At 32.2% G+C, this 12,741-nt stretch overlaps 2 protein-coding genes across 2 annotated transcripts; one reads left to right on the top strand and one right to left on the bottom strand.

The window, feature by feature from the left end:
* Positions 1-5,090: 5,090 nt before the first annotated feature.
* On the bottom strand, positions 5,091-7,477 carry LOC139501089 (uncharacterized). The gene is made up of 2 exons (XM_071290065.1): positions 6,753-7,477; positions 5,091-5,887 (listed from the first exon to the last, which is right to left on the bottom strand). The coding sequence occupies exons 1-2, from the start codon at positions 6,888-6,890 to the stop codon at positions 5,468-5,470; spliced, it is 558 nt and encodes a 185-aa protein (XP_071146166.1). The 5' UTR covers positions 6,891-7,477; the 3' UTR covers positions 5,091-5,467.
* Positions 7,478-7,645: 168 nt separating this feature from the next.
* LOC139501088 (uncharacterized) lies at positions 7,646-11,812 on the top strand. Its single transcript, XM_071290064.1, has 2 exons — positions 7,646-8,158; positions 11,238-11,812. The coding sequence occupies exons 1-2, from the start codon at positions 7,820-7,822 to the stop codon at positions 11,583-11,585; spliced, it is 687 nt and encodes a 228-aa protein (XP_071146165.1). The 5' UTR covers positions 7,646-7,819; the 3' UTR covers positions 11,586-11,812.
* The last annotated feature ends 929 nt before the right edge of the window (positions 11,813-12,741 follow it).

Below are 12,741 nucleotides of genomic sequence, written 5' to 3' on the forward strand. Positions count from 1 at the left end.
TAAATAAAAATATATACTAGTAATGTGAAAATGGACGTCACACCTAACTTAGACAAAAAAAAACATAAAAAAACTAACAAAGATCAGAGTCTACTGTCTTGGGACAGGCGCAAAAATACGGCGGGGCTAAACATGCTTTGTTATATCTCAACCCTCCCGCTATACAAACATATCTAGCTCATGTAGAATAAACAAACATACAACAATATGCACAGAGAAACTCAGTTTCAAAAAAATCCGAGTCCGATGACAAAATAGTAAACAAAAGAAACTACACAAAACGAATATGATTCATAAATTAACAAAAAACTACTACAAAATGTAGCAGTAACTGACATGCCAGCTCCAGACCCCAAGCAAAAATATCGAAAGAATATATAGATATAAGAAGATGTGCATGGTATGAGTGCCAATGAGAAAACTCTCCATCAAAGTCACAGTGTGTAGAAGGAAACTATTATAGGTTAAAGTACCCTCTTCAACACGAATCCTTGGCTCACACCGAATAGCAAGTTATAAGGATCCTCCAAAAAGACTAGTGTAAAACCATTCAAACGGGAAAACCAAAGGTCTAAACTCTATATATAACTAGAGGCTCTGAAGAGCCTGTGTCGCTCACCTTGGTCTATGTGTTTTTGGTGATGGTGATGTGTTCGTAGATCTTACTCTACAAAACACTGTTGATGCTTACAATTATCTCTATCTATAATGAACTTAGCCTAGTAGTTTCAGTGGAAAATATTTTGTAAAAATGTAAAAAATTTTGAAAATTGTTAAAAATTGACTATAAAGGGCAATTACTCCTTAACCATTTTCGTCATGTTGACCTATTTGTACATTATTGATGTTTACAGTTTATCTCTATCTATAATAATATTCAAGAAAATAACAAAAAGCTGCAAAATTGTCTTAAAATTACCAATTCAGGGGCAGCAACATAACAACAGGTTGTCTGATTCATCTGAAAATTTCAGGGTGGATAGATAATGACCTAATAAACAATTTTACCCACGTCAGATTTGCTCTTAATGCTTTGATTTCTGAGATATAAGCCGAAATCTTCATTTTACTCCTATGTTCTATTTTTATCCATGGCGACCATCTTGGTTAGTTGGCAAGGTCATCAGACACATTTGTTATACTAGATATCCCAATGATGATGGTGGCTAAGTTTGGTTGAATTTGGCTCAGTAGTTTCAGAGGAGAAGATTTTTGTAAAAGTTACGACGACGGACGACGGACGCCAAGATATAAGAAAAGCTCACTTGACACTTCGGGCTAGGTGAGCTAAAAAAACGAGAAGCGAGAACGACATCAACAAACGACAACTACTGTCTTTTGTGTGATTTTTTTATTACTAGACCAAATATTTCATGATTTTTTATTATCTAGGACTGTATTTTTGATTAACAATTGATACCCAAATAAAATCATATGTGTGTATAGCAAACATATTAACTTTGGCTTGAAAGACGTCTATTTAATTGTTTTAGACTCGCTCTGCTCGGTCGGAAAAATTGACAAGAATAAAATCCGAAGATTGAACGCGTTCGTTCAACAATCTTATTAAAATTAATATTTATATTAATTTTCTCATACACGAAGTATTACGAAATCAGAGATATACATTTTGATTAGATTAGTTCGTCTAATTTACAAATGTAGTGTTATCTGTAGTAAATTTATTGACTTCTTTAATAAAGAATTTGAATAAGAATGTGTCCATACCACATAAATGCCCCACTCGCACTATCATTTTCCATGTCTAGTGGACCGTGGAATTGAGGGTCAGAACTCTATATTTGGCATTGAAATTAAAAGATCATATGATATAGAATATGTGTACTGAGTTTCAAAAAAAATATATCTGTACATTAACTTCACTTTTAAAGTATAGCGATGTGATTTTTTTTCTGAGACAAGTGCTTGTGACAATCCAAAAGAACTTGCAGTCATTCGATGTTCAGTACTTCAGTACTTTGATTGTTTGAAAACGAGGTAAAAATACCCTGCCACAGTCGGTATGTGTTTTTGTTAGACCTTTTTTTTCCTTCTGTTTTGTATCGATCTCATACGTTAAGCCCTTTTCCAATGATTTGTATAGTTTGTTCTTATACTGTGCTGTAACAAAACTGTCCCGGCTGTTTACAAGCATGTTAAACGCCATAATATATTGCTTGTGCCTGCTCCAACTCAGGAGCATGTAGTTAAAAGGTTTTCGTTTGTTGATGTCTTTTATATATGTTTTTCGTAATTCATGTTGTTTTAAAATAGCCTGTTATTTTTCTCAATTGAACTGTTTTTTTTTTTTCAATTCATGGACTATTGTAGCCTACAATACCGTATGTTTTTTCTCATTGTTGAAGATTATATGGTTGCTTACATTTTATATATAATTGCTTACATCCACTACATTTGAACTTTGTTGGATAGTTGACTCATTTGCATTAATACAAAATCTCCTTATTAAAAGTTGAGGGGTGTGTGTTTCTTTGGAAAATTTCAATGTTTTTCTCCCAGGTCACCCAGTTTGAATAGAATATTTTGACATTTTGCTGTGCTCTTGGATTTGGGTTAAGAGCCAACCAAATCTCACGGCCTGTTGGTGGGTAGTTGATTACTATATGGGAAGCTCTTGGTGTCTTTTTGAGTATTGCATACGGTGATTTGGTGATGTCTTCATGCCATGCATTGTCCCATTACTTTTATATAGACAGCTTATCAGTCAACCTGATCTATCAAGTAGCTCTCCTGGCCTTTTGTATAGTCAGACGAAAAACAAGATATAAACTGACTTAGCTTGGTATATACATGTTTATTTAATATACTCATATAAATATAAAAAAGAAGATGTGGTATGATTGTCAATGAGACAACTCTCCACAAGAGACCAACATAACACAGAAATTATCAACTATAGGTCATCGTACGGCCTTTAACAATGAGCAAAGCCCATACCGCATAGTCAGATATAAAAGGCCCAGAAATGACAATGTAAAACAATTCAAACAAGAAAACTAACGGCCGAATTTATGCACAAAAATTGAACGAAAAACAAAAATGTGACACATAAACAAACGACAACCACTGAATTACAGGCTCCTGACTTGGGACAGGCACATACATTTTGAATGTGGCTGGGTTAAACATGTTAGCGGGATCCCAAATTCAAGTCAAATTGATATTTTAAAACAACATAAAAGTTAAAAAGTGTAAAAAAAAAATATTTTAATAAATGTTGAAAATATTATTGTGTTTGTGAGTGGAAAACTACTTAAAATTGTAGAAATATTCAAAAGTAGCTCTCGCGTTTTTGTTCTGCGGCTACGTTAACGGAACATTAATCAAGTAATCGATCTTCATGACTATGGCTTCAATATTTAATGGTATAAAATATCATATTCTGCTTGTCGTAGACTCAAAAAGTTGGGAAAAAAAAGTTCAAGTTGGAATAGATCTACGAAGACTAAAGAACGTTCATGTGTAGTTTAGCAATTGTTCATGCCCACGTAACCGACGTCGAGATATTGTTCGGAAGATGTTTTGAGAAGTTCCGATGCGACCGGACAAGTAAAATTAAACTGTTACAGTATATTACAGAATACAAAACTGGCTATCTTTGCTGTAAATACAAGTTAAAAACCTGACATGGTTTACATTAAAGCTATAAATCCAAATTCCAATCCCTCGGCATCAAATAATTTAAAAAAAAATATATGACCTTTAACATTGGAGGTCTAAACTAGCAGGTCCGAAATAGAAAATAAAGAGATGTGGAGTAAATGTACACGGGACAAAATCGCATGTACAATATATAGAAAAAATACAAATTATTAATGAACAGGGCTTTTATGCCTGTTCTTCATCTTGAACGGAGCTGGAGGGTCTTCAACGAGGAACTAGACCATTGATCCTCATTATACAAAAGTAACATAGGTTAGTGCATCGGACTATACAAAAACATAAGTTCCTGGTTCGATCACCGTTCCGGTGACAAAATTTCCAATCCACTATTAATAAATATGTTTAAACTAACAATAGCCACACACTTGACTTTGTGGATTACATTATTTTTTTTCATTATCCTACATACGTCTTTTGATATTGTTCATACATGTAAATACTAAAAGTCTTACACTGTATCTATATATTTTGCTCCGAGACCAGAACATAATAAAATAGATAAATTAAAACTTCCGCTTTAGATTAAGAAAGGGTGTGAAAGATTTTGTATCATTTTTTCCAGTTCTTCTGGAGTCCTTGGGCCCTTCCCTCGCCAACAATATATAGTTTGCTTTATTTGTAAAAGAGGCTAGTTACGCTACAATATTATCATCTAAGATTAACCTCTCCAAACTTAAAAGTAAAGATCACGCACCCTTATTGTTATGATTGATAAAGACTTTTGCATCCGTCGACATTATCTTCGATTAAAGTAGTATTGATTTGACAACCGCTGTGCATGTATACTTTAACGACCTTTAAATGAATGACAAATGACAACATTGTCATTTTTTGAATGACAATTAAACTGTGTTGGAAAGATAACATAAATACACTTTCGTTTTTCGTTTTTTGTTTTTGTGAAATCAAAAATGAAAAATGAAAACACTTTCATTTTTCAATTTTAGTTTTTGAGAAATCAAAATTGAAAAATGAAAATACTTTTGTTTTTCGTTTGTGAAATCAAAAACGAAAAACGAAAACACTTTTGTTTTTCATTTTGGTTTTTAAGAAATCAAAAACGAAAAATGAAAACACTTTCGTTTTTCATTTTGGTTTTTATGAAATCAAAAATGAAAAATGAAAACACTTTCGTTTTTTTGTTTTTTGTTTTTGATATTTCAAAACGAAAAACGAATGGACGCAGATATACACGGACCATTGTAGTCTATGCCTTTTATCTGAAATAAGTATTATGCATTTTTTAACACAAAATGTAAAGCTCTGGATCGACTCAGTTTTGAAGAGACCAATAATTTTATTAGACACATTTTTTTTAAAGATTAACAATAAAATATTAAAATCCCCAAATGAAGAGACACAAACACAAACATGTATGAAAATCTACTTTTGAGTATAGCCTCTGCAATGGAAAAGGGCTTTAAAGCACTTAAAAAAGAAAATAAAAAAAAAAAAAATCTTTTTAGTTTTGATGCTAATTTACTTTTGTGTTTGCTCAAAGTGAAGAAATATTATATACAAGTTTTTCGATAATTTTGAGATGTCCCGCTTCCTCTAAGGTGTTGTTCTTGACACATTTATTAACAATTAAACAGTAGAACGATGTATATATCTTTTTAAATAATAATAGGAATTTTAAAGTCTAAAACTAATTGAACAAGTTTATAATCTAAACCAACACATTTGTTAACTTTGAGAAAACAATTCAAACAGATACAACTTGTAATTACATACACTAAGATTTATTTAAGTATCTAAACATATTCAAAAGCCAGTATATCTATTAACTGTAAACGTCTTTAATCAAATCAGCTCTTCTCTTAGCCAGGGCAGCACACAGCTCAACAATAGATGACATTTCCCATCTCGGATGTCTGTAGAGCCCACCAATTACCCTAAATGTCTTTAGTTCCTTTATAACGTGTTCGACATACACCCTTCTTTTTCTGTGTAATAGATTAAACTTCCGTTTTCTCTTCTGTTCAAGTCTTGGTCTTCGCACGATATCCGTACACTTAAAAGGAGTTACAAGAGGTGGTGCATTTGGGTAGATACTGTCAGCCAGTATAAAACAGTGTGCTGGGAAATCATTTTCTAGTCCTGGACCAATCTGCCGGATTTGCTGATAGCAGAAGGCATCGTTATTGTGGCCAAGAAATCCAGAATGGACATAGCATATATTTTTTTGGTTATCAATAACTATCTGAAAAAGTAGAAAACAAAATAGTTAGATATATATATGTTAAAAAGATAGAGAGGCGAAGAACTAAGATTTATATTTTCAATTTCATCAAAATGTATATTTGCAAATTTACTAGTATTTTAATTTCATACTTTCTTTAAATGATTTTTTAATCATGTTGACGGATTCAAAAATGTTAGTGTGTGTATCAATCAACAATACGACAGCAAGACAACAGCGATAAAAAAATCAACCAAAGATATTTATATAGGTCTTCGATTGGTGAAAAGTCCACAAATGCTCAATATGCATTTTGCCGTGTAATTTGAAACATAGTTGTACATGTAACGTTCTATGTATGGGTGTCCTCTTCGCGGTCCGCGTTTGTGATGGTTAATTTAATATTGATGGATAATCTATAATAATCATCTTCGGATGCAAATTGAATTATCTGACGAATAACAAAAATGTCATTGATAGATCGAAAGTTGAGAACAAAACTTCCTCAACTTCATCACTTGACATTTAAAAAAGACAAAAATCACAGGAGCATATGGAGTACCGCCCTCCACCTTTTTATTTTGTGTGGGTTATTTTTCAACAATAGGAATATCGGAGCAACCTAAAAAAAATCAATCATATAAATAAAAGTTGGAGCACTTAAAATAATCGAAAATAAGTAAAAAATAAGTAAATAACGAAAATATATTTCAAATTAAAAATAAACACAGAAAATGAAAATGGGAAGTGTCCTCTCAACAAGCGCCTGTGTAGAAAATATCAAATACTTCTCTGTCGCTCGAAAACAATATTTAGGGTAAACATATTTTTGTGTGTTTATACATCCCGATCAATCGAAAGCGTGTTAAAATTTACAAAAGCGTACTTGAGTATGGATGCAATGGAATTTTCTATGGCCACTATAGAACTCTTCTTGTGGTTCTGTAGATGGAATCCAAATCTCGTGGGATGTACCATCAATGGCTCCAATAACATTCGCCATTTCTGGCCAATTACCCCTCATCTGGTTCCATTGAATAATACTTGGCCATGTAATTTGTGGTTCAAAATTTCCCAAAGAATCATCCACAGTTTGTTTACAGTTTTACCAACAGCGGGAACGCTCACACCAAAAGTCAATGATAAAACGGTATATGTGGGGTATTGCCGTAACCACATCAATGTCATTAAAAGTCTATTTCTCAAACTGATAAAACAGTTCCCATAACGAAAATTTCTTACTCTTGGAGAAATAATAGTTAATAAATTTTCAAACGTTTCCACAGTTTCCCCAGAAACAATCCAAAATTCAAAAGGTCTGTCTGATAAAATTCTGTACGGATCGTTCGTAGATAGCGGTAGTGAAACCTCATGTTCTAAAATCCTATTTCTGATTGAAAAATTATAAAACGGTAACGGCATCTTTAGACTTCTGATATATGTTATAAGAATGTTCAAAATCATAAAAAAAGATGAATTATTTTCCGACTGAAAAGGTGGTACTGGCGGGGGTGGCAATAACATCATTCTGTACTGCAGGTACAGCAAGCAAATAAAAACGATCTGATCCCTCTCGTTTATTTTTAAGGATTGGAATTTCAAAATACATATAGATGAACATGTGTATATAAGTGAAGGCCAAAGAAATTATACATGCAAACCTATGCTATACATCTATATTTGTTTGTATAAAAAAAAATAACTCGAAAAAAATTAACAAAATATCTTCCAATATTTTTTTAATAATCTAGTATATTTGTGCATTGAAACCGTATATATGGGGATTAATTCAATGATCCTTTACTTAAACCTAGTCTGTTTTACCTTTGACCCGAACCATGCACGGACGATTTTTGTTTTTTTTTCTGTACTGACCAATGATGGACCTTTGCGACGATATTACCTATTTTCCACGTGTCCGTTTGACCATTTCGTTTCGAACCCACTAAGAACATGGCTACTCCGAACAGAAAATCCCACACTGAAGTAAGCTTCATGGAACAACTGATAATATTTCGAGCCTACACCAAATCCAGATGTAATTGGAGTTTGGTGTTAGACGAGGTAAAGAGGCAGCGTGACAAACTGCCGCAAGCTGCTATGGAGTTGTACGCGTGCACAGAAGGCCAAAAACTGAAAAGAAGAATGGCGGACCAAGTAAGGAAGCTTACAAAAGATGGGATGACAATTTGTAATCCAGAGTTAAAGAGGCTGGTCGAGGAGGTTAGGGCTATGGACAGCCGATATTCCCAAAAGTCCGATCCAGCGTCAAAAAGGGCAAACTTGAAAAGGGTATGTTAACTTAAGTATATTTTTTTATTTGAATTTATCCATACATATTTCAAATTTCAAATCAAATTGCGTGAAAATATTATAACTGTATTTGGTGTTTTTCTCGTTAAATTAAGCCACTGACACTTCCAAATTTTATTACTACTTGCACCATTTTTAGCACATCCAGCATTTTAACTTAGTATGTCCATTTGCAAATATCACATGCTCATTCAGGAAAAAAATTACATTAAGATACAAGTTATAACTTTAGATTAATATATTATATTTTGCCTTGAAGATTTTTCCAGGACAAAAAGTATAGGGATTATAGAAGCTTACTGGAAAATTAGAGTATGGAGAATACAAAAAAAAAATGTTACATTGTACAACATGACTCCCGACAAGAGATTGTTTTTAATTTTAGTGGGGGTGACAATTATCAAATTATATATTCTGGCGCAATTGTAAGTGGAAAAAAAGATTTTAACAAAGACAGAATAAATGAAATTATGCATTTGAATTTTCAAAAGTAATACGCCTGCTCAGTCCAACAAACAAAATGATCGATTTTAATATTCAACAAATAAATTGACTTTTAGCCACCCCCTCCTCCTATTCATAATATGAAACGTTCTTAAAAGAGCAGTATGTGCGTCGTTTCTAATTTTTGGGTGTTCGATTTATAAACGGAAATAATAATAAGAGTATGAACGAAAAAATATATATAAGTGCATAACTTCATGGTCACGTGTGATAAAAAATGGTAATTGGAGATTGTTTACCACCGTGCACTAAATTCACGTGTTCGGCTTCTATTCTCCATTTTCAGGCAAACCTGGATTTCGTAAATTAAAACTAGTTTTCATGACAATATTTCTTTTTTGGCACCAAGAAAACATGCGTCTGGTTTTTTTTTAATTGATATTCATATACGAAAAGCATAATAATTTAAGATTGATGAAAGGCCTTGTTTTTCGTCTTCTGAAAATTAAAGTAGTAGATACTATCACACAAGCCTTAAATTGTTCTGAGGGGCTATAAACTTTCGAGACTGATATGAAATTCGTACTTTAATTAATAGTATCTCGATTTGATAAATCCGATAATCCACTTGTAACTATGTAATAATCTATATTTATCAATTTGTAACAGATTATCAATTTGTTATAACAGATTATCAATTTGTTATAACATATTATCAATTTGTTATAACATATTATCAATTTGTTATAACAGATTATCAATTGGTTATAACAGATTATCAATTGGTTATTACACATTATCAATTTGATATAACAAATTATCAATCTGATATAACAAATTATCAATCTGATATAACAAATATAACAAATTATCAATTTGATATAACAAATTATCAATTTGATATAACAAATTATCAATCTGATATAATAAATTATCAATCTGATATAACAAATTATCGATTTGATATAACAAATTAGATATTTGATATATACTAATTAATTATATTTGATATAATAATTTGTTATCAAATAATGATTTATAAAAAAATACGATCGTTTATTGACTAGTTTTATGCCAAGGACACCATATGAATGAAGTTTAGAGGTGAAAACAATTATTGAAAATTAATATTTTCAAATTTCCTTTACTTTTATAATGAAGATCAGCGGGGGTAAATATATTTTCAGGTTTTGTTACTTAAACTCGGGCTTTCCTTTGCCATATATTTGGCTAACGATTTTGAACCACAATTCCTTCTAAACCAGTTATCATAATACAATGAAACTGTCATAGAATCTTTACTATACAGAACTGTTGTATACTTTTTAATATTTTAATGCATTTTTAGTAAAAAAATATATTTTGGGTTTTCCAATATCGTGAAATTATTTTAAGGAGTGGGGGCCCAGGGCTGATATGCATATAACTGCCTAAGTTAAGATTTGTTCCGAACGGACGAATTTTTCTTCATGTCCTACGATAAAATAGTATTTTGACTGGATATCTTAAATTAAGTGGCTTTATGCATATCACCCCGGCTGGTAATTTACCTATCAAACCCTATCGTTTTAGTTATAGTAAAAACTTCTGACCTTCAATCAAAATTTTTAATACTGTTTAGCGACACAAGTTTCGCACTTGCATTATATAAAAGTAAAAATATTTGGTATGATTCCTAATTGGACAACCACCATAGATGAAATGAGATGGCAGTAATCAGTTATTGGTTACTCTTAAGAAATTTATGTTAAAATCCTTTAGTTTGTCAAAACATGTACCGTTTAGAGAAAAAAATCAAATGAGAAAACTAATTGCCTTAATTTTATAGATGAAACGAAAAAACAAAATTAATATGAAGAGGCTGCAATTGACGAAAAACGCTCAAGCTAAAGGTTTCTAAATGACTTCGGACATGCAAGTTCAGAATAAGTCGTTTTTGAATAAGTTTCACGCTTTTTAAAAACTGCGCTGAGACTTTTACTGCTTAAGCCTAACACCAAAACTTATGGACTTGCTTTCTTTGAGTCTTGCTAAAATGTACGTGAGAAGACTATTTGTATATCAAATTATTAATTTGTTATTTCAAAGTGTAAATTTGTTATATCAAATAATAAATTTGTTATTTTATGCCTCGTTCACACGGACATTTAATTCGAATTGAATCCGAATCGAATGCGAATCGAATTCGCTAATCGCGTTCACACACTCTTCCTTTTTAATTCGAATTGATTCGAGTTGGCTTATACGTAAATAATGATTAAAAAAATGAAAACCTTCAATTTGACATTTAAAAATCAATAAATAAAAAAAACCAGATGAACAGTAAATTTCTCTCCTGTCATCGTGACATTTGATACATTATATATCCCTCATAATGAAATTTAAAGATTCAAGGTTAACCAATCGCAATTTTCTTTCAAACGCTCAACGAATCGTACTCCGTTCAAGAGTTTTATACTTCATTAATTTACTAGAACAAAAGAAAATGTCTAAGGTGAAAGGTGATCACCAAACATCAACAATTTATTACATCAATCTTATTTTGGTTTTTCATTTAATATATTTTTATTTGTTAAAATATATCATATATTTATTTTTCTTTTTGTAATTGCAGCTCAATGTCAGTAAAGAGGTGGAGCGTGAAGTTGAGCGTGAAGTGGAGCGTGAAGTTGCAAGGATAAGCACGCCATTGCAGCAAGATGACACTCAAGATGACGGTCAAGAAGACCAGGGTAAAGAACCTCAAGAAGAACCTCAACCGTCTGGCTTAGCAAACAGATTTACAGCGATACCTATTGCCGATGATGAGGATGAGGAGGAAGCTGTTCAGCCACCCCCAAAGAAAAAGGGTGCCATGGAAATGGCTAGGGAAACGTACCAAGCCTACCAAGACCACCTGGACAGACTCAGACCTATAGAAAACAAAATGGAAAGGTGTATGGACAAATACCTATCTTCATAATAAATGTTATAAATTCTTATAAATTTTCTATATTATTTTACAGGAGTATACTGATATATAAAAAATGCTTATTCACCTTTATTATGCCTTGTTACGTCATTATTATCTTTAGTTTGTATTGATTTTAAATGTTATAGTGATAAATGGGTTTGAAAATACAATTTTATTTTAACCAAAGACTAAAATTTGCATTTGATAAAAAGAATGAATAAATTGTCGAACTGAAATCATTTGTTTATAATACAAGAATTGCTCGGGTGTTACTCTTTGGTTTTCCTGTAGGTTTTTTTTTAACAAAGCAAGACTAATACATGTCTGACTTGCTAGTGTCGATATTTTAGGTAATCTGATACTTTATTGTGCCTAGGATCTGATGTGGTGTGATTGTCAATGAGACAACTCTTCAAAGGAGACCAAATGACACAGAAATCAGAAAAAAATGTCACAGTAAAGCCTTCAATAATGAGCAAACCCCATACCGCATAGTCGGCTACAAAAGGCCCCGAAATGACAAAAGTAAAACGTTTTACAATTCAACGAAAAAACAAACGTCCTAATTAATGTACATTTTTTTTTTTCGGTAAACAAATATGTAACACGGCACCAAACGACAACCACTGAATTACAGGCTCTTGACTTGGGACAGGCAAATTTGAGCGTAATGTTGCGATGTTACACAGGTTAGCAGTGTCCCAACCCTCCCCCAACCTGGAACAGTGGTGTAATAGTACATCATAAGAAGGTACTGTAAAAATCAGTTGAAAAAGGCTTATTTGTAGATATTCGGTCTCAACAGTATTTCGTGTACCTTGCGGGAACCAGCAAATATATTTGCTCTTCTCTTTATTTCATAGCAATGTTATACATATCTATATATGGCGTTTTAAGCCAAGACGCAAAGATATGCTGATTGAGTTTAACTTGGGATAAGTTTAATTGGTAATTTAAACTAAATTGATTTGTGTTGGCCGAATTAGCTATAAAACATTTTGTTGATTGATATAGATCGTTACTTATTCAGTGTTAACTAGTTATAGAAGTCCCTGACCTATAAAGTGGAGCTGTAGGAGACTTTATTATATTTGTCTGTCTGTCTAGTCTGTCTGTCTTGTCTGTATGTGTCTGTCTGGTGGTCTTGTACGTCTGTCTGTTTGGT

Source organism: Mytilus edulis, chromosome 13 (assembly GCF_963676685.1).
Source record: "Mytilus edulis chromosome 13, xbMytEdul2.2, whole genome shotgun sequence".
Classification (NCBI taxonomy): domain Eukaryota; kingdom Metazoa; phylum Mollusca; class Bivalvia; order Mytilida; family Mytilidae; genus Mytilus; species Mytilus edulis.